This window comes from Oncorhynchus kisutch, unplaced genomic scaffold (genome assembly GCF_002021735.2).
Source record: "Oncorhynchus kisutch isolate 150728-3 unplaced genomic scaffold, Okis_V2 scaffold2673, whole genome shotgun sequence".
Classification (NCBI taxonomy): domain Eukaryota; kingdom Metazoa; phylum Chordata; class Actinopteri; order Salmoniformes; family Salmonidae; genus Oncorhynchus; species Oncorhynchus kisutch.
Window position 1 is genome coordinate 135001 of NW_022264618.1, and position 23952 is coordinate 158952.

Consider the following 23952-nt stretch of genomic DNA (forward strand, 5'->3'; position numbering starts at 1 on the left):
AGGACGACACACAGTGTAACCTACTGTTGAAGGACGAGACACAGTGTAACCTACTGTCGAGGGACGAGACAGTGTAACCTACTGTCGAAGGACGAGACACAGTGTAACCTACTGTTGAAGGACGAGACACAGTGTAACCTACTGTTGAAGGACGAGACACAGTGTAACCTACTGTTGAAAGACGAGACACAGTGTAACCTACTGTTGAGGGACGAGACACAGTGTAACCTACTGTTGAGGGACGAGACACAGTGTAACCTACTGTTGAGGGACGAGACACAGTGTAACCTACTGTTGAGGGACGAGACACAGTGTAACCTACTGTTGAAGGACGAGACACAGTGTAACCTACTGTTGAAGGACGAGACACAGTGTAACCTACTGTTGAAGGACGAGACAGTGTAACCTACTGTTGAAGGACGAGACACAGTGTAAACTACTGTTGAAGGACGAGACACAGTGAGACACAGTGTAACCTACTGTTGAAGGACGAGACACAGTGTAACCTACTGTCGAGGGACGAGACACAGTGTAACCTACTGTTGAAGGACGAGACACAGTGTAACCTACTGTCGAGGGGCGAGACACAGTGTAACCTACTGTCGAAGGACGAGACACAGTGTAACCTACTGTTGAAGGACGAGACACAGTGTAACCTACTGTTGAAGGACGAGACACAGTGAGACACAGTGTAACCTACTGTTGAGGGACGAGACACAGTGTAAACTACTGTTGAAGGACGAGACACAGTGTAACCTACTGTTGAAGGACGAGACATAGTGTAAACTACTGTCGAGGGACGAGACACAGTGTAACCTACTGTTGAGGGACGAGACACAGTGTAACCTACTGTTGAAGGACGAGACACAGTGTAACCTACTGTTGAGGGACGAGACACAGTGTAAACTGCTGTTGAGGGACGAGACACAGTGTAACCCACTGTTGAAGGACGAGACACAGTGTAAACTGCTGTTGAGGGACGAGACACAGTGTAACCCACTGTTGAAGGACGAGACACAGTGTAACCTACTGTTGAAGGACGAGACACAGTGTAAACTACTGTTGAAGGACGAGACACAGTGAGACACAGTGTAACCTACTGTTGAGAGACGAGACACAGTGTAACCTACTGTTGAGGGACGAGACACAGTGTAACCCACTGTTGAAGGACGAGACACAGTGTAACCTACTGTTGAAGGACGAGACACAGTGTAAACTACTGTTGAGGGACGAGACACAGTGTAAACTACTGTTGAGGGACGAGACACAGTGTAACCCACTGTTGAAGGACGAGACACAGTGTAACCTACTGTTGAAGGACGAGACACAGTGTAAACTACTGTTGAAGGACGAGACACAGTGTAAACTACTGTTGAGGGACGAGACACAGTGTAAACTACTGTTGAAGGACGAGACACAGTGAGACACAGTGTAACCTACTGTTGAGAGACGAGACACAGTGTAACCTACTGTTGAGGGACGAGACACAGTGTAAACTGCTGTTGAGGGACGAGACACAGTGTAAACTGCTGTTGAGGGACGAGACACAGTGTAACCCGCTGTTGAGGGACGAGACACAGTGTAACCTACTGTTGAGGGACGAGACACAGTGTAACCTACTGTCGAGGGGCGAGACACAGTGTAACCTACTGTCGAAGGACGAGACACAGTGTAACCTACTGTTGAAGGACGAGACACAGTGTAACCTACTGTTGAAGGACGAGACACAGTGTAACCTACTGTCGAGGGACGAGACAGTGTAACCTACTGTCGAAGGACGAGACACAGTGTAACCTACTGTTGAAGGACGAGACACAGTGAGACACAGTGTAACCTACTTTTGAGGGACGAGACACAGTGTAAACTACTGTTGAAGGACGAGACACAGTGTAACCTACTGTTGAAGGACGAGACATAGTGTAAACTACTGTCGAGGGACGAGACACAGTGTAACCTACTGTTGAGGGACGAGAAACAGTGTAACCTACTGTCGAAGGACGAGACACAGTGTAACCTACTGTCGAAGGACGAGACACAGTGTAACCTACTGTTGAAGGACGAGACACAGTGTAACCTACTGTCGAAGGACGAGACACAGTGTAACCTACTGTCGAAGGACGAGACACAGTGTAACCTACTGTCGAAGGACGAGACACAGTGTAACCTACTGTCGAAGGACGAGACACAGTGTAACCTACTGTTGAAGGACGAGACACAGTGTAACCTACTGTCGAGGGACGAGACAGTGTAACCTACTGTCGAAGGACGAGACACAGTGTAACCTACTGTTGAAGGACGAGACACAGTGTAACCTACTGTTGAAGGACGAGACACAGTGTAACCTACTGTTGAGAGACGAGACACAGTGTAACCTACTGTTGAGGGACGAGACACAGTGTAACCTACTGTTGAGGGACGAGACACAGTGTAACCTACTGTTGAGGGACGAGACACAGTGTAACCTACTGTTGAGGGACGAGACACAGTGTAACCTACTGTTGAAGGACGAGACACAGTGTAACCTACTGTTGAAGGACGAGACACAGTGTAACCTACTGTTGAAGGACGAGACACAGTGTAACCTACTGTTGAAGGACGAGACACAGTGTAACCTACTGTTGAAGGACGAGACACAGTGTAACCTACTGTTGAAGGACGAGACACAGTGTAAAATACTGTTGAAGGACGAGACACAGTGAGACACAGTGTAACCTACTTTTGAAGGACGAGACACAGTGTAACCTACTGTCGAGGGACGAGACCCAGTGTAACCTACTGTTGAAGGACGAGACACAGTGTAACCTACTGTCGAGGGGCGAGACACAGTGTAACCTACTGTCGAAGGACGAGACACAGTGTAACCTACTGTCGAAGGACGAGACACAGTGTAACCTACTGTTGAAGGACGAGACACAGTGTAACCTACTGTCGAGGGACGAGACAGTGTAACCTACTGTCGAAGGACGAGACACAGTGTAACCTACTGTTGAAGGACGAGACACATTGAGACACAGTGTAACCTACTGTTGAGGGACGAGACACAGTGTAAACTACTGTTGAAGGACGAGACACAGTGTAACCTACTGTTGAGGGACGAGACACAGTGTAACCTACTGTTGAAGGACGAGACACAGTGTAACCTACTGTTGAAGGACGAGACACAGTGTAACCTACTGTTGAGAGACGAGACACAGTGTAACCTACTGTTGAGGGACGAGACACAGTGTAACCTACTGTTGAGGGACGAGACACAGTGTAGCCTACTGTTGAGGGACGAGAGACAGTGTAACCTACTGTTGAAGGACGAGACGCAGTGTAACCTACTGTTGAAGGACGAGACACAGTGTAACCTACTGTCGAAGGACGAGACACAGTGTAACCTACTGTTGAAGGACGAGACACAGTGAGACACAGTGTAACCTACTTTTGAGGGACGAGAGACAGTGTAACGTACTGTTGAAGGACAAGACACAGTGTAAACTACTGTTGAAGGACAAGACACAGTGTAAACTACTGTTGAAGGACGAGACGCAGTGTAACCTACTGTTGAAGGACGAGACACAGTGTAACCTACTGTTGAAGGATGAGACACAGTGTAACTTACTGTTGAAGGACGAGACACAGTGTAACCTACTGTTGAAGGACGAGATACAGTGTAACCTACTGTTGAAGGACGAGACACAGTGAGACCTACTGTCGAAGGATGAGACACAGTGAGACACAGTGTAAACTACTGTTGAGGGACGAGACACAGTGTAACCTACTGTTGAGGGACGAGACACAGTGTAACCTACTGTTGAAGGACGAGACACAGTGTAACCTACTGTTGAAGGACGAGACACAGTGTAACCTACTGTTGAGGGACGAGACACAGTGTAACCTACTGTTGAGGGACGAGACACAGTGAGACACAGTGTAACCTACTGTTGAAGGGACGAGACACAGTGTAACCTACTGTTGAGGGACGAGACACAGTGTAACCTACTGTTTAGGGACGAGACACAGTGAGACACAGTGTAACCTACTGTTGAGGGACCAGGTAGACCAGATCACCTTTGTTTAACCAGGTAGACCAGATCACCTTTGTTTAACCAGGTAGACCAGATCACCTTTGTTTAACCAGGTAGACCAGATCACCTTTGTTTAACCAGGTAGACCAGATCACCTTTGTTTAACCAGGTAGACCAGATCACCTTTGTTTAACCAGGTAGACCAGATCACCTTTGTTTAACCAGGTAGACCAGATCACCTTTGTTTAACCAGGTAGACCAGATCACCTTTGTTTAACCAGGTAGACCAGATCACCTTTGTTTAACCAGGTAGACCAGATCACCTTTGTTTAACCAGGTAGACCAGATCACCTTTGTTTAACCAGGTAGACCAGATCACCTTTGTTTAACCAGGTAGACCAGATCACCTTTGTTTAACCAGGTAGACCAGATCACCTTTGTTTAACCAGGTAGACCAGATCACCTTTGTTTAACCAGGTAGACCAGATCACCTGTGTTTAACCAGGTAGACCAGATCACCTTTGTTTAACCAGGTAGACCAGATCACCTTTGTTTAACCAGGTAGACTAGATCACCTTTGTTTAACCAGGTAGACTAGATCACCTTTGTTTAACCAGGTAGACCAGATCACCTTTGTTTAACCAGGTAGACCAGTTCTCATTTACAACAGTGACCAAGATCAAGCAAAAGCAGTGTGAACAGACAACAACACAGAGTTACACATGGAGTAAACAACACAGAGTTACACATGGAGTAAACAACACAGAGTTACACATGGAGTCAACAACACAGAGTTACACATGGAGTCAACAACACAGAGTTACACATGGAGTCAACAACACAGAGTTACACATGGAGTAAACAACACAGAGTTACACATGGAGTCAACAACACAGAGTTACACATGGAGTCAACAACACAGAGTTACACATGGAGTCAACAACACAGAGTTACACATGGAGTAAACAAACATACAGTCAATAACACAATAGAGAAGTCTATATACAGTGTGTGCAAATGGCGTGAGGAGGTAAGGTAATAAATAGGCCATAGTAGTAAAGTAATTACAGTTGAGCAGATTAACACTGGAGTGATAGATGTGCAGATCAGGATGTGCAAGTAGAAATACTGGTGTGCAAAAGAGCAGAAAAACAAAACCAATATGGGGATGAGGTAGGTAGTTGGTTGGATGGGATATTTACAGATTGGTTGTGTACAGCTGCAGCGGTCGGTAAGCTGCTCAGATAGCTGATGCTTAAAGTTAGAGAGGGAGATATAAGACTCCAACTTCAGTGATTTTTGCAATTCGTTCCAGTCTTTGGCAGCAGAGAACTGGAAGGAAAGGCGGCCAAAGGAGGTGTTGGCTTTGGGGATGACCATGGAAATATACCTGCTGGAGCGCGAGCTACGGGTGGATGTTGTTATGGTGACCAGTGAGCTGAGATAAGGTGGGGCTTTACCTAGTAAAGACTTATAGATGACCTGGAGCCAGTGGGTTTGGCGACAAGTATGAAGCGAGGACCAGCCAACGAGAGCATACAGGTCGCAGTGGTGGGTAGTATATGGGGCTTTGGTGACAAAACGGATAGCAATGTGATAGACTGCATCCAAGTTGTCGAGTAGAGTGTTGGTGGCTATTTTGTAAATGACATCGCCAAAGTCGAGGATCGGTAGTCAGTTTTACGAGGGTATGTTTGGCAGCATGAGTGAAGGATGCTTTGTTGCGAAATAGGAAGCAGATTCTAGATTTAATTTTGGATTGGAGATGCTTAATGTGAGTCTGGAAGGAGAGTTTACAGTCTAACCAGACACCTAGGTATTTGTAGTTGTCCACATATTCTAAGTCAGACCGTCCAGAGTAGTGATGCTAGTGTATAAAAGTATACAGAATGGTGTCGTCTGCGTAGAGGTGGATCAGAGAATCACCAGCAGCAAGAGCGACATCATTGATATATACAGAGAAAAGAGTCGGCCTGAGAATTGAACCCTGTGGCACCCCCATAGACTGCCAGAGGACCGGACAACAGGCCCTCCGATTTGACACACTGAACTCTATCTGAGAAGTAGTTAGTGAACCAGGCGAGGCGGTCATTTGAGAAACCAAGGCTGTTGAGGGACGAGACACTGTGTAACCCACTGTTGAGGGACGAGACTCAATGTTATATTATGAATTATGTTTTTAGAATAAAATACATTAAAATCTGTAATATCTTGGACTCTGTGTGCAATAATAGTGTTTAACATGATTTTTGAATGACTGCCCCATCTCTGTAACCCACACATACAATGATATGGAAAAAGACCTCAGTCAAGCAGTGAATTTCAAACACAGTTCCAGCCGCTAAGACCAGGGAGGTGGTCCAGTGCCTCGCAAAGACGGGCACCCATTGGTAGGTGGGTAAAAACAAAAGGAAGCATAAATTTAAAAACCCTTTGAGCATGGTGAAGTTATTAATGACAGTTGGAAAGGGGGGATACCTAGTCAGTTGGAAAGGGGGATACCTACGTGCTTCTCCACCTGCATTGCTTGCTGTTTGGGGTTTTAGGCTGGGTTTCTGTACAGCACTTTGAGATATCAGCTGATGTACGAAGGGCTATATAAATAAATTTGATTTGATTTGATACCTAGTCAGTTGGAAAGGGGGGATACCTAGTCAGTTGGAAAGGGGGGATTCCTAGTCGGTTGGAAAGGGGGGATTCCTAGTCGGTTGGAAAGGGGGGGATTCCTAGTCGGTTGGAAAGGGGGATACCTAGTCAGTTGGAAAGGGGGGGATTCCTAGTCGGTTGGAAAGGGGGGGATTCCTAGTCGGTTGGAAAGGGGGGGATTCCTAGTCGGTTGGAAAGGGGGGATTCCTAGTCGGTTGGAAAGGGGGGATTCCTAGTCGGTTGGAAAGGGGGGATTCCTAGTCGGTTGGAAAGGGGGGATTCCTAGTCGGTTGGAAAGGGAAAGGGGGGATACCTAGTCAGTTGGAAAGGGGGGATACCTAGTCAGTTGGAAAGGGGGATACCTAGTCAGTTGGAAAGGGAAAGGGGGGATTCCTAGTCGGTTGGAAAGGAGGGATTCCTAGTCGGTTGGAAAGGAGGGATTCCTAGTCGGTTGGAAAGGGAAAGGGGGGATTCCTAGTCGGTTGGAAAGGGAAAGGGGGGATTCCTAGTCGGTTGGAAAGGGGGGATTCCTAGGCGGTTGGAAAGGGAAAGGGGGGATTCCTAGTCAGTTGTAACTGAACACCTTGAGCTGAAATGTGTCTTCCGAATTCAACCCAACCCTCTGAATCAGAGAGGTGTGGGGGGGCTGCCTTAATCGACATCCACGTCTTCGGCGCACGGGAACAGTGGGTTAACTGCCTTGTTCAGGGGAACAGTGGGTTAACTGCCTTGTTCAGGGGAACAGTGGGTTAACTGCCTTGCTCAGGGGAACAGTGGGTTAACTGCCTTGCTCAGGGGAACAGTGGGTTAACTGCCTTGTTCAGGGGAACAGTGGGTTAACTGCCTTGCTCAGGGGAACAGTGGGTTAACTGCCTCGTTCAGGGGAACAGTGGGTTAACTGCCTTGCTCAGGGGAACAGTGGGTTAACTGCCACACTCAGGGGAACAGTGGGTTAACTGCCTTGCTCAGGGGAACAGTGGGTTAACTGCCTTGCTCAGGGGAACAGTGGGTTAACTGCCTTGCTCAGGGGAACAGTGGGTTAACTGCCTTGCTCAGGGGAACAGTGGGTTTACTGCCTTGCTCAGAGGCAGAACAACAGATTTTGTCCTTGTCAGCTCGGCGATTCATTTAGATGGATGGAGGGCTGTTTTATGGCTTGGCAACATTCTCACGCTGTTGTGGATTCACACTCTGTCAAGGCAACTGACGTGACTTTTAGTTAACCCTGTAAGGCGGGTTGGGTTTTCAAGACTATGCCATTACACACCAGGTTTCTGACTGTGCAGACCAAAGGTTAATAGTTACCATGCGTATCCTCTCATGTTTTCTCCCACTCTTTCTCTCTCTCTCTCTCCTTCTCCTCTCTCTCTCTCTCTCTCTCTCTCTCGCTCCTTCTCCTCTCTCGCTCCTTCTCCTCTCTCTCTCCTTCTCCTCTCTCTCTCCTTCTCCTCTCTGTCCTTCTCCTCTCTCTCGCTCCTTCTCCTCTCTCTCCTCCTCTCTCTCTCCGTCTCTCTCTCTCGCCCCTCTCTCTCTCTCGCCCCTCTCTCTCCTCTCTCCTTCTCCTCTCTCTCTCCGTCTCTCTCATTCTACTCTCTCCTTCTCCTCTCTCCTTCTCCTCTCTCCTCTCTCTCTCCTCCTCTCTCTCCTCTCTCAGCTACCTGTTTGCTCTCCAGATAAAGCATGATCTGGCGTGTGGACGTCTGACCTGCAACGCCACCAGTGCTGCTCTGCTGGTCTCTCATATCGTCCAGTGTAAGCATGCTGTTTATTATAATATAGTTAGAGCTTCCTGATTTATTTTAGTCCCGCCTCCAGTGTGTTCCCGGCTCCAGTGTGTTCCCGGCTCCAGTGTGTTCCCGGCTCCAGTGTGTTCCCGGCTCCAGTGTGTTCCCGGCTCCAGTGTGTTCCCGGCTCCAGTGTGTTCCCGGCTCCAGTGTGTTCCCGGCTCCAGTGTGTTCCCGGCTCCAGGGTGTTCCCGGCTCCAGGGTGTTCCCGGCTCCAGGGTGTTCCCGGCTCCAGTGTGTTCCCGGCTCCAGTGTGTTCCCGGCTCCAGTGTGTTCCCGGCTCCAGTGTGTTCCCGGCTCCAGTGTGTTCCCGGCTCCAGTGTGTTCCCGGCTCCAGTGTGTACTCCAGTGTGTTCCCGATTCCAGTGTGTACTCCAGTGTGTACTCCAGTGTGTAACGGCTCCAGTGTGTAACGGCTCCAGTGTGTAACGGCTCCAGTGTGTACTCCAGTGTGTTCCCGGTTCCAGTGTGTAACGGCTCCAGTGTGTAACGGCTCCAGTGTGTAACGGCTCCAGTGTGTAACGGCTCCAGTGTGTAAAGGCTCCAGTGTGTAAAGGCTCCAGTGTGTAACGGCTCCAGTGTGTACGCCAGTGTGTTCCCGGTTCCAGTGTGTTCCCGGTTCCAGTGTGTACTCCAGTGTGTACTCCAGTGTGTTCCCGGTTCCAGTGTGTACTCCAGTGTGTACTCCAGTGTGTTCCCGGTTCCAGTGTGTACTCCAGTGTGTAACGGCTCCATTGTGTAACGGCTCCATTGGGTAACGGCTCCAGTGTGTACTCCAGTGTGTACCGGCTCCAGTGTGTACTCCAGTGTGTACTCCAGTGTGTACTCCAGTGTGTAACGGCCAAGGAACCTGTCCCGTTCTCATCCGTTCAGGCTCTAGTGGGGTAATCTGGAGAGACTGTAGCTGAATAACTGACAGAGGGAAAAGCTGCCAGTTCAGGCTCTAGTGGGGTGACGTCTGTGTGGATTGAACTCTCCTCTTGGTTATTCAGTAACACTCCTCTCCCCTTTCTCCTCCCTCTCGTCTCTCCTCCCTCTCGTCTCTCCTCTCTCTCCCCCTTCTTCTCCCTCTCGTCTCTCCTCTCTCTCCCCTTTCTCCTCCCTCTCGTCTCTCCTCTCTCTCCCCCTTCTCCTCCCTCTCGTCTCTCCTCTCTCTCCCCTTTCTCCTCCCTCTCGTCTCTCCTCCCTCTCCCCTTTCTCCTCCCTCTTGTCTCTCCTCCCTCTCGTCTCTCCTCCCTCTCCCCTTTCTCCTCCCTCTCCCCTTTCTCCTCCCTCTCGTCTCTTCTCTCTCCCCTTTCTCCTCCCTCTCGTCTCCTCTCTCTCTCCCCTTTCTCCTCCCTCTCGTCTCTCCTCTCTCTCCCCTTTCTCCTCCCTCTCGTCTCTCCTCTCTCTCCCCTTTCTCCTCCCTCTCGTCTCTCCTCTCTCTCCCCTTTCTCCTCCCTCTCGTCTCTCCTCTCTCTCCCCTTTCTCCTCCCTCTCGTCTCTCCTCTCTCTCCCCTTTCTCCTCCCTCTCGTCTCTCCTCTCTCTCCCCTTTCTCCTCCCTCTCGTCTCTCCTCTCTCTCCCCTTTCTCCTCCCTCTCGTCTCCTCTCTCTCCCCTTTCTCCTCCCTCTCGTCTCTCCTCTCTCTCCCCTTTCTCCTCCCTCTCGTCTCTCGTCTCTCTCCCCTTTCTCCTCCCTCTCGTCTCTCGTCTCTCCTCTCTCTCCTCCCTCTCGTCTCTCCCCTCTCCCCTTTCCTCTCTCCCCTTTCTCTCTTCTACTCCCTATCCCTTCTGACTCTTCTACTCTCTCCTATCTTTCCCTCTTTCTCGGTCTCTCCTCTCTTCTCTCCACAGCTGAGATCGGGGACTTTGACGAGGTCCAGAGTTTTCAGCACCTTCTTCACAACAAGTACATGCCTAACCAGGACGCTCTGATGGACAAGATCACAGAGTACCACCACAAGCACGTGTGAGTCACTCTACCTTTCTCTGGACCCTCCTGCAAAGTTGGAGTTTGGGTCACATACAAAGTGTGGACTACCGATCGCTGTCCGCGGTTCTGAAATAGCGATGTCTCCGCGGTTGCCAGGCTACCAGATGATGTGGTGTTTGTCTTTAATGGAGGCGTGTTTATTTAGATTGGGTGTCGTGTTTCGCCTCGTGTTTCTCCTAGCTACAGGCCTACGGCATCACAATGCTGCTATTTACAACGTTGGCTGCCGGAAATCACGGATTTACTTGTTCAGTAAATTAAAGTGGGAAATTCAATGTATGTTTGATTCAACCGCATACTAATCAGTAACCAATATTTTTTTTGGGGGGGGGGATGATGTACCATGCCTTTGGAAAATATTCAGAACCCTTGACTTTAATCCACATTTTGTTAGGTTACAGCCTTATTCTAAAATGGATTCAAATTATAATTTTTTCATATCTTTACACAATACCCCATAATGTCAAAGCAAAAACAGGTTTTTAGAAATGTTTGCAAGGAGTGTCGAGGTACAGATCTGGGGAAAGGTCGAGGTACACATCTGGGGAAAGGTCGAGGTACACATCTGGGGAAAGGTCGAGGTACACATCTGGGGAAAGGTCGAGGTACACATCTGGGGAAAGGTCGAGGTACACATCTGGGGAAAGGTCGAGGTACACATCTGGGGAAAGGTCGAGGTACACATCTGGGGAAAGGTCGAGGTACAGATCTGGGGAAAGGTCGAGGTACACATCTGGGGAAAGGTCGAGGTACACATCTGGGGAAAGGTCGAGGTACACATCTGGGGAAAGGTCGAGGTACACATCTGGGGAAAGGTCGAGGTACACATCTGGGGAAAGGTCTCCAAGAACACAGTGGCCTTATAAATGAAAAGTTTGTAACCACTAAGATTCTGCCTCGAACTGGCCGCCCGGCCAAACTAAGCAATCGGGGGAGAAGGGCCTTGGTCAGGGAGGTGGCCAAGACTCGATAGTCACTCTGACAGCGCTCCAGAGTTCGTCTGTGGAGATAGGAGAACCTTCCAGAAGGACAACCATCTCTGCAGCACTCCACCAATCAGGCCTTTAACGGTAGACTGACCAGACAGAAGCCATTCCTCAGTAAAAAGGCACATGACAGATTACATCAGAAAGATGAGAAGTTAGATGGTGATTTAGCTGCTGTAGATGAAGCTTGATGTACATCAGTAGCCAAGGCCCAGTGTTATGTAATGCAGTACTGTAGTGTCTAGCATCCAGCCAGCGTCAGAGCAGTGTTGTTAATCTGACAGGCAACGTCTCTGTCCCTGTCCCTGTCTCTGTCCCCGTCAACGTCTGTCTCTGTCTCTGTCCCCGTCAACGTCTCTGTCTCTGTCCCCGTCTCTGTCCCCGTCTCTGTCCCTGTCCCTGTCCCCGTCCCTGTCCCCGTCTCTGTCCCTCTCTCTGTCCCTGTCCCCGTCCCTGTTCCCATCCCTGTCCCTGTCCCTGTCGCCGTCCCTGTCTCTGTCCCTGTTCCCATCCCTGTCCCCGTCTCCGTCCCTGTCCTTGTCTCTGTCCCTGTCTCTGTCCCTGCGGCCACACAGATGGTTAGAGATGGTCATCCATAAAGCGCCCCCTGCCTTCCAGCCTTCCCTGTAAAACTATTGTGGGACTGATGGAACAAGACTGTCCCTGTCCTCCATCCCTGAATTCCAGCTGAGATGACTCATCCATTCCTTGGGTGTGTGCCAGGGCCACTTCCTCCCTCTCATCCCTCCCTAACCCTCTGCTCTCTCTCCCAGAGATGGGCACCAGTCCTACGCTTTAGTCTGGGTGTAGATCTGGGTGTAGACGTTGTCCCTAACCACAGATCTAGAATCAGATGACTCTACCCCTAGTCTTCCCTGGGTATAGACGTTGTCCCTAACCACAGATCTAGGATCAGATGACCCCTAGTCTTCCCTGGGTGTAGACGTTGTCCCTAACCACAGATCTAGGATCAGATGACCCTACCCCTAGTCTTCCCTGGGTGTAGACGTTGTCCCTAACCACAGGTCTAGGATCAGATGACCCTACCCCTAGCTAGTCTTCCCTGGGTGTAGACGTTGTCCCTAACCACAGATCTAGGATCAGATGACCCTACCCCTAGTCTTCCCTGGGTGTAGACGTTGTCCCTAACCACAGATCTAGGATCAGATGACCCCTAGTCTTCCCTGGGTGTAGACTTTGTCCCTAACCACAGATCTAGGATCAGATGACCCTACCCCTAGTCTTCCCTGGGTGTAGACGTTGTCCCTAACCACAGATCTAGGATCAGATGACCCTACCCCTAGTCCTCCCTGGGTGTAGACGTTGTCCCTAACCACAGATCTAGGATCAGATGACCCTACCCCTAGTCTTCCATGCCCCCTTTTACTCCCTCTCTATCTGCCCTACCAACCCCCTCTACCCTCTGTGTCTGCCCTACCTACTCCCTCTACACTTTGTCTGCCCTCCTACCCCCTCTGCCCCCCTCTGCCCTCTGTGTCTGTCCTACCAACCCCCTCTATCCTCTCCACCCTCTGTGTCTATCCTACCAACCTCCTCTACAATCTCTGTCTGCCCTACTAACCCCCCCTCTCTGTCTGCCCTACCAACCCCCTCTACCCCCTCTACACTCTCTGTCTGCCCTATCCTCTACACCCTCTGTGTCTATCCTACCAAACCGGGCCCCTCTCAACCCCCCAAACCAACCACTGTCCCTCAGGAGACCAGCCAGCCCAGATCAGAGCAGGAAGGATGGAAGTGCCTAATTCAGGCCCACATACAGGAAACAGGAAACTATTTCCACTCAGCAGATTTAGTAACTCAAAGTCTCTCGTGTGTTGGTGGGGAGGCGGAGGGCAATATATTATCCAACATATTGGTTAAGCAAGCATTATGTTCATGGATTCTATTAGTTTAATGGATTCTATTAGTTTAGTGGGTTCTATTAGTTTAATGGGTTATTAGTTTAATGGATTCTATTAGTTGTATATACATGGATTCTATTAGTTGTATATACATGGATTCTATTAGTTTAATGGGTTCTATTAGTTTAATGGATTCTATTAGTTGTATATACATGGATTCTATTAGTTTAATGGGTTATTAGTTTAATGGATTCTATTAGTTTAATGGATTCTATTAGTTTAGTGGATTCTATTAGTTTAGTGGATTCTATTAGTTTAATGGATTCTATTAGTTTAATGGGTTCTATTAGTTTAATGGATTCTATTAGTTTAATGGATTCTATTAGTTTAGTGGATTCTATTAGTTTAATGGATTCTATTAGTTTAATGGATTCTATTAGTTTAGTGGATTCTATTAGTTTAATGGATTCTATTAGTTTAATGGATTCTATTAGTTTAGTGGATTCTATTAGTTTAGTGGATTCTATTAGTTTAGTGGATTCTATTAGTTTAATGGGTTCTATTAGTTTAATGGATTTTATTAGTTTAATGGATTTTATTAGTTGTATATACATGGATTCTATTAGTTTAATGGGTTATTAGTTTAATGGATTCTATTAGTTGTATATACATGGATTCTATTAGTTTAATGGATTCTATTAGTTTAATGGATTCTATTAGTTTAATGGATTCTATTAGTTTAATGGATTCTATTAGTTTAATGGATATATACATGGATTCTATTAGTTTAATGGATTTGATTAGTTGTATATACATGGATTCTATTAGTTTAATGGATTCTATTAATTTAATGGGTTCTATTAGTTTAATGGGTTCTATTAGTTTAATGGATTCTATTAGTTTAATGGATTCTATTAGTTTAATGGATTCTATTAATTTAATGGGTTCTATTAGTTTAATGGGTTCTATTAGTTTAATGGATTCTATTAGTTTAATGGATTCTATTCGTTTAATGGATTCTATTAGTTTAATGGGTTATTAGTTTAATGGATTCTATTAGTTTAATGGATTCTATTAGTTTAATGGATTCTGTTAGTTTAATGGGTTATATTAGTTTAATGGATTCTATTAGTTGTATATACATGGATTCTATTAGTTTAATGGGTTATTAGTTTAATGGATTCTATTAGTTGTATATACATGGATTCTATTAGTTTAATGGGTTATTAGTTTAATGGATTCTATTAGTTGTATATACATGGATTCTATTAGTTGTATATACATGGATTCTATTAGTTTAATGGGTTATATTAGTTTAATGGATTCTATTAGTTGTATATACATGGATTCTATTAGTTTAATGGGTTATTAGTTTAATGTATTCTATTAGTTTAATGGATTCTATTAGTTTAATGGATTCTATTAGTTTAGTGGATTCTATTAGTTTAATGGATTCTATTAGTTTAGTGGATTCTATTAGTTTAGTGGATTCTATTAGTTTAATGGATTCTATTAGTTTAATGGATTCTATTAGTTAGTGGATTCTATTAGTTTAATGGATTCTATTAGTTTAATGGATTCTATTAGTTTAATGGATTCTATTAGTTTAATGGATTCTATTAGTTTAATGGATTCTATTAGTTTAATGGATTCTATTAGTTTAATGGATTCTATTAGTTTAATGGATTCTATTAGTTTAATGGATTCTATTAGTTTAATGGATTCTATTAGTTGTATATACATGGGTTATTAGTTTAATGGATTCTATTAGTTGTATATACATGGATTCTATTAGTTTAATGGGTTATTAGTTTAATGGATTCTATTAGTTGTATATACATGGATTCTATTAGTTGTATATACATGGATTCTATTAGTTTAATGGGTTATATTAGTTTAATGGATTCTATTAGTTGTATATACATGGATTCTATTAGTTTAATGGGTTATTAGTTTAATGTATTCTATTAGTTTAATGGATTCTATTAGTTTAATGGATTCTATTAGTTTAGTGGATTCTTTTAGTTTAATGGATTCTATTAGTTTAATGGATTCTATTAGTTTAGTGGATTCTATTAGTTTAGTGGATTCTATTAGTTTAATGGATTCTATTAGTTTAGTGGATTCTATTAGTTTAATGGATTCTATTAGTTTAGTGGATTCTATTAGTTTAATGGATTCTATTAGTTTAATGGATTCTATTAGTTTAATGGATTCTATTAGTTTAATGGATTCTATTAGTTTAATGGATTCTATTAGTTGTATATACATGGATTCTATTAGTTTAATGGATTCTATTAATTTAATGGATTCTATTAGTTTAATGGGTTCTATTAGTTGTATATACATGGATTCTATTAGTTTAATGGGTTATATTAGTTTAATGGATTCTATTAGTTTAATGGATTCTATTAGTTGTATATACATGGATTCTATTAGTTGTATATACATGGATTCTATTAGTTTAATGGGTTATATTAGTTTAATGGATTCTATTAGTTGTATATACATGGATTCTATTAGTTTAATGGGTTATTAGTTTAATAGATTCTATTAGTTTAATGGATTCTATTAGTTTAGTGGGTTCTATTAGTTTAATGGATTCTATTAGTTGTATATACATGGATTCTATTAGTTTAATGGATTCTATTAGTTTAATGGATTCTATTAGTTTAATGGATTCTAGTAGTTTAATGGATTCTATTAATTGTATATACATGGATTCTATTAGTTTAATGGATTCTATTAGTTTAATGGATTCTATTAGTTTAATGGGTTCTATTTGTTTAATGGGTTCTATTAGTTTAATGGGTTCTATTAGTTTAATGGATTCTATTAGTTGTATATACATGGATTCTATTAGTTTAATGGGTTCTATTAGTTTAATGGATTCTATTAGTTGTATATACATGGATTCTATTAGTTTAATGGATTCTATTAGTTTAATGGATTCTATTAGTTTAATGGATTCTATTAGTTTAATGGATTCTATTAGTTTAATGGATTCTAGTAGTTTAATGGATTCTATTAATTGTATATACATGGATTCTATTAGTTTAATGGATTCTATTAGTTTAATGGATTCTATTAGTTTAATGGGTTCTATTTGTTTAATGGGTTCTATTAGTTTAATGGGTTCTATTAGTTTAATGGATTCTATTAGTTGTATATACATGGATTCTATTAGTTTAATGGGTTCTATTAGTTTAATGGATTCTATTAGTTGTATATACATGGATTCTATTAGTTTAATGGATTCTATTAGTTTAGTGGATTCTATTAGTTTAATGGATTCTATTAGTTTAGTGGATTCTATTAGTTTAATGGATTCTATTAGTTTAATGGATTCTATTAGTTTAATGGATTCTATTAGTTGTATATACATGGATTCTATTAGTTTAATGGATTCTATTAGTTTAATGGATTCTATTAATTTAATGGATTCTATTAGTGTAATGGGTTCTATTAGTTGTATATACATGGATTCTATTAGTTTAATGGGTTATATTAGTTTAATGGATTCTATTAGTTTAATGGATTCTATTAGTTGTATATACATGGATTCTATTAGTTTAATGGGTTATTAGTTTAATGGATTCTATTAGTTTAATGGATTCTATTAGTTTAATGGATTCTATTAGTTTAATGGATTTGATTAGTTGTATATACATGGATTCTATTAGTTTAATGGATTCTATTAATTTAATGGGTTCTATTAGTTTAATGGGTTCTATTAGTTTAATGGGTTCTATTAGTTGTATATACATGGATTCTATTAGTTTAATGGATTCTATTAGTTTAATGGATTCTATTAGTTTAATGGATTCTATTAGTTTAATGGATTCTATTAGTTTAATGGATTCTATTAGTTTAATGGATTCTATTAGTTTAATGGATTTGATTAGTTGTATATACATGGATTCTATTAGTTTAATGGATTCTATTAATTTAATGGGTTCTATTAGTTTAATGGGTTCTATTAGTTTAATGGATTCTATTAGTTTAATGGATTCTATTAGTTTAATGGATTCTATTAGTTTAATGGATTCTATTAGTTTAATGGGTTCTATTAGTTTAATGGGTTCTATTAGTTTAATGGGTTCTATTAGTTTAATGGGTTCTATTCGTTTAATGGATTCTATTCGTTTAATGGATTCTATTAGTTTAATGGGTTATTAGTTTAATGGATTCTATTAGTTTAATGGATTTGATTAGTTGTATATACATGGATTCTGTTAGTTTAATGGGTTATATTAGTTTAATGGATTCTATTAGTTGTATATACATGGATTCTATTAGTTTAATGGGTTCTATTAGTTTAATGGGTTCTATTAGTTTAATGGATTCTATTAGTTTAGTGGATTCTATTAGTTTAATGGGTTCTATTAGTTTAATGGATTTTATTAGTTTAATGGATTTTATTAGTTGTATATACATGGATTCTATTAGTTTAATGGGTTATTAGTTTAATGGATTCTATTAGTTGTATATACATGGATTCTATTAGTTTAATGGATTCTATTAGTTTAATGGATTCTATTAGTTTAATGGATTCTATTAGTTTAATGGATTCTATTAGTTTAATGGATTCTATTAGTTTAATGGATTTGATTAGTTGTATATACATGGATTCTATTAGTTTAATGGATTCTATTAATTTAATGGGTTCTATTAGTTTAATGGGTTCTATTCGTTTAATGGATTCTATTAGTTTAATGGATTCTATTAGTTTAATGGATTCTATTAATTTAATGGGTTCTATTAGTTTAATGGGTTCTATTAGTTTAATGGATTCTATTAGTTAATGGATTCTATTCGTTTAATGGATTCTATTCGTTTAATGGATTCTATTAGTTTAATGGGTTATTAGTTTAATGGATTCTATTAGTTTAATGGATTTGATTAGTTGTATATACATGGATTCTGTTAGTTTAATGGGTTATATTAGTTTAATGGATTCTATTAGTTGTATATACATGGATTCTATTAGTTTAATGGGTTATTAGTTTAATGGATTCTATTAGTTGTATATACATGGATTCTATTAGTTTAATGGGTTATTAGTTTAATGGATTCTATTAGTTGTATATACATGGATTCTATTAGTTGTATATACATGGATTCTATTAGTTTAATGGGTTATATTAGTTTAATGGATTCTATTAGTTGTATATACATGGATTCTATTAGTTTAATGGGTTATTAGTTTAATGTATTCTATTAGTTTAATGGATTCTATTAGTTAATGGATTCTATTAGTTTAGTGGATTCTATTAGTTTAATGGATTCTATTAGTTTAATGGATTCTATTAGTTGTATATACATGGATTCTATTAGTTTAATGGGTTATTAGTTTAATGTATTCTATTAGTTTAATGTATTCTATTAGTTTAATGGATTCTATTAGTTTAGTGGATTCTATTAGTTTAGTGGATTCTATTAGTTTAGTGGATTCTATTAGTTTAATGGATTCTATTAGTTTAGTGGATTCTATTAGTTTAATGGATTCTATTAGTTTAATGGATTCTATTAGTTTAATGGATTCTATTAGTTTAATGGATTCTATTAGTTTAATGGATTCTATTAGTTGTATATACATGGATTCTATTAGTTTAATGGATTCTATTAATTTAATGGATTCTATTAGTTTAATGGGTTCTATTAGTTGTATATACATGGATTCTATTAGTTTAATGGGTTATATTAGTTTAATGGATTCTATTAGTTTAATGGATTCTATTAGTTGTATATACATGGATTCTATTAGTTGTATATACATGGATTCTATTAGTTTAATGGGTTATATTAGTTTAATGGATTCTATTAGTTGTATATACATGGATTCTATTAGTTTAATGGGTTATTAGTTTAATGGATTCTATTAGTTTAATGGATTCTATTAGTTTAGTGGGTTCTATTAGTTTAATGGATTCTATTAGTTGTATATACATGGATTCTATTAGTTTAATGGATTCTATTAGTTTAATGGATTCTATTAGTTTAATGGATTCTATTAGTTTAATGGATTCTAGTAGTTTAATGGATTCTATTAATTGTATATACATGGATTCTATTAGTTTAATGGATTCTATTAGTTTAATGGATTCTATTAGTTTAATGGGTTCTATTTGTTTAATGGGTTCTATTAGTTTAATGGGTTCTATTAGTTTAATGGATTCTATTAGTTGTATATACATGGATTCTATTAGTTTAATGGGTTCTATTAGTTTAATGGATTCTATTAGTTGTATATACATGGATTCTATTAGTTTAATGGATTCTATTAGTTTAATGGATTCTATTAGTTTAATGGATTCTATTAGTTTAATGGATTCTATTAGTTTAATGGGTTCTATTTGTTTAATGGGTTCTATTAGTTTAATGGGTTCTATTAGTTTAATGGATTCTATTAGTTGTATATACATGGATTCTATTAGTTTAATGGGTTCTATTAGTTTAATGGATTCTATTAGTTGTATATACATGGATTCTATTAGTTTAATGGATTCTATTAGTTTAATGGATTCTATTAGTTTAATGGATTCTATTAGTTTAGTGGATTCTATTAGTTTAATGGATTCTATTAGTTTAGTGGATTCTATTAGTTTAATGGATTCTATTAGTTTAATGGATTCTATTAGTTTAATGGATTCTATTAGTTTAACGTGTTCTATTAGTTTAGTGGGTTCTATTAGTTTAATGTGTTCTATTAGTTTAATGTGTTCTATTAGTTTAATGGATTCTATTAGTTTAATGGATTCTATTAGTTTAATGGATTCTATTAGTTGTATATACATGGATTCTATTAGTTTAATGGATTCTATTAGTTTAATGGATTCTATTAGTTTAATGGATTCTATTAGTTGTATATACATGGATTCTATTAGTTTAATGGATTCTATTAGTTTAATGGATTCTATTAATTTAATGGATTCTATTAGTTTAATGGGTTCTATTAGTTGTATATACATGGATTCTATTAGTTTAATGGGTTATATTAGTTTAATGGATTCTATTAGTTTAATGGATTCTATTAGTTGTATATACATGGATTCTATTAGTTTAATGGGTTATTAGTTTAATGGATTCTATTAGTTTAATGGATTCTATTAGTTTAATGGATTCTATTAGTTTAATGGATTTGATTAGTTGTATATACATGGATTCTATTAGTTTAATGGATTCTATTAATTTAATGGGTTCTATTAGTTTAATGGGTTCTATTAGTTTAATGGGTTCTATTAGTTGTATATACATGGATTCTATTAGTTTAATGGATTCTATTAGTTTAATGGATTCTATTAGTTTAATGGATTCTATTAGTTTAATGGATTCTATTAGTTTAATGGATTCTATTAGTTTAATGGATTTGATTAGTTGTATATACATGGATTCTATTAGTTTAATGGATTCTATTAATTTAATGGGTTCTATTAGTTTAATGGGTTCTATTAGTTTAATGGGTTCTATTAGTTTAATGGATTCTATTAGTTTAATGGATTATATTAGTTTAATGGGTTCTATTAGTTTAATGGGTTCTATTAGTTTAATGGGTTCTATTAGTTTAATGGGTTCTATTAGTTTAATGGGTTCTATTCGTTTAATGGATTCTATTCGTTTAATGGATTCTATTAGTTTAATGGGTTATTAGTTTAATGGATTCTATTAGTTTAATGGATTTGATTAGTTGTATATACATGGATTCTGTTAGTTTAATGGGTTATATTAGTTTAATGGATTCTATTAGTTGTATATACATGGATTCTATTAGTTTAATGGGTTATTAGTTTAATGGATTCTATTAGTTGTATATACATGGATTCTATTAGTTTAATGGGTTATTAGTTTAATGGATTCTATTAGTTGTATATACATGGATTCTATTAGTTGTATATACATGGATTCTATTAGTTTAATGGGTTATATTAGTTTAATGGATTTTATTAGTTTAATGGATTTTATTAGTTGTATATACATGGATTCTATTAGTTTAATGGGTTATTAGTTTAATGTATTCTATTAGTTTAATGGATTCTATTAGTTTAATGGATTCTATTAGTTTAGTGGATTCTATTAGTTTAATGGATTCTATTAGTTTAATGGATTCTATTAGTTTAGTGGATTCTATTAGTTTAATGGATTCTATTAGTTTAATGGATTCTATTAGTTTAGTGGATTCTATTAGTTTAGTGGATTCATTAGTTTAATGGATTCTAGTTTAGTGGATTCTATTAGTTTAATGGATTCTATTAGTTTAGTGGATTCTATTAGTTAATGGATTCTATTAGTTAGTGGATTCTATTAGTTTAATGGATTCTATTAGTTTAATGGATTCTATTAGTTTAATGGATTCTATTAGTTTAATGGATTCTATTAGTTTAATGGATTCTATTAGTTGTATATACATGGATTCTATTAGTTTAATGAATTCTATTAATTTAATGGATTCTATTAGTTTAATGGGTTCTATTAGTTGTATATACATGGATTCTATTAGTTTAATGGGTTATATTAGTTTAATGGATTCTATTAGTTTAATGGATTCTATTAGTTGTATATACATGGATTCTATTAGTTGTATATACATGGATTCTATTAGTTTAATGGGTTATATTAGTTTAATGGATTCTATTAGTTGTATATACATGGATTCTATTAGTTTAATGTGTTATTAGTTTAATGGATTCTATTAGTTTAATGGATTCTATTAGTTTAGTGGGTTCTATTAGTTTAATGGATTCTATTAGTTGTATATACATGGATTCTATTAGTTTAATGGATTCTATTAGTTTAATGGATTCTATTAGTTTAATGGATTCTATTAGTTTAATGGATTCTAGTAGTTTAATGGATTCTATTAATTGTATATACATGGATTCTATTAGTTTAATGGATTCTATTAGTTTAATGGATTCTATTTGTTTAATGGGTTCTATTAGTTTAATGGGTTCTATTAGTTTAATGGATTCTATTAGTTGTATATACATGGATTCTATTAGTTTAATGGGTTCTATTAGTTTAATGGATTCTATTAGTTGTATATACATGGATTCTGTTAGTTTAATGGATTCTATTAGTTTAATGGATTCTATTAGTTTAGTGGATTCTATTAGTTTAATGTGTTCTATTAGTTTAATGTGTTCTATTAGTTTAATGGATTCTATTAGTTTAATGGATTTGATTAGTTGTATATACATGGATTCTGTTAGTTTAATGGGTTATATTAGTTTAATGGATTCTATTAGTTGTATATACATGGATTCTATTAGTTTAATGGGTTATTAGTTTAATGGATTCTATTAGTTGTATATACATGGATTCTATTAGTTTAATGGGTTATTAGTTTAATGGATTCTATTAGTTGTATATACATGGATTCTATTAGTTGTATATACATGGATTCTATTAGTTTAATGGGTTATATTAGTTTAATGTATTCTATTAGTTGTATATACATGGATTCTATTAGTTTAATGGGTTATTAGTTTAATGTATTCTATTAGTTTAATGGATTCTATTAGTTTAATGGATTCTATTAGTTTAGTGGATTCTATTAGTTTAATGGATTCTATTAGTTTAGTGGATTCTATTAGTTTAGTGGATTCTATTAGTTTAATGGATTCTATTAGTTTAATGGATTCTATTAGTTTAGTGGATTCTATTAGTTTAATGGATTCTATTAGTTTAGTGGATTCTATTAGTTTAATGGATTCTATTAGTTTAATGGATTCTATTAGTTTAATGGATTCTATTAGTTTAATGGATTCTATTAGTTATGGATTCTATTAGTTTATATACATGGATTCTATTAGTTTAATGGATTCTATTAATTTAATGGATTCTATTAGTTTAATGGGTTCTATTAGTTGTATATACATGGATTCTATTAGTTTAATGGGTTATATTAGTTTAATGGATTCTATTAGTTTAATGGATTCTATTAGTTGTATATACATGGATTCTATTAGTTGTATATACATGGATTCTATTAGTTTAATGGGTTATATTAGTTTAATGGATTCTATTAGTTTAATGGATTCTATTAGTTTAGTGGGTTCTATTAGTTTAATGGATTCTATTAGTTTAATGGATTCTATTAGTTTAATGGATTATATTAGTTTAATGGGTTCTATTAGTTTAATGGGTTCTATTAGTTTAATGGGTTCTATTAGTTTAATGGGTTCTATTAGTTTAATGGGTTCTATTCGTTTAATGGATTCTATTCGTTTAATGGATTCTATTAGTTTAATGGGTTATTAGTTTAATGGATTCTATTAGTTTAATGGATTTGATTAGTTGTATATACATGGATTCTGTTAGTTTAATGGGTTATATTAGTTTAATGGATTCTATTAGTTGTATATACATGGATTCTATTAGTTTAATGGGTTATTAGTTTAATGGATTCTATTAGTTGTATATACATGGATTCTATTAGTTTAATGGGTTATTAGTTTAATGGATTCTATTAGTTGTATATACATGGATTCTATTAGTTGTATATACATGGATTCTATTAGTTTAATGGGTTATATTAGTTTAATGGATTCTATTAGTTGTATATACATGGATTCTATTAGTTTAATGGGTTATTAGTTTAATGTATTCTATTAGTTTAATGGATTCTATTAGTTTAATGGATTCTATTAGTTTAGTGGATTCTATTAGTTTAATGGATTCTATTAGTTTAAT

General features: G+C 38.3%; 1 protein-coding gene across 1 annotated transcript in view; it reads left to right on the top strand.

Moving 5' to 3' along the window:
- LOC109887081 (FERM, ARHGEF and pleckstrin domain-containing protein 1) overlaps positions 1 to 23952 on the top strand; it is a 91562-nt gene that overhangs the window by 22285 nt on the left and 45325 nt on the right. The window contains exons 6-7 of the mRNA XM_031819828.1: positions 8311 to 8408; positions 10274 to 10388. Of these exons, the coding sequence (XP_031675688.1) occupies positions 8311 to 8408; positions 10274 to 10388 (213 nt within the window). The remainder of the gene's footprint in view (positions 1 to 8310; positions 8409 to 10273; positions 10389 to 23952) is intronic.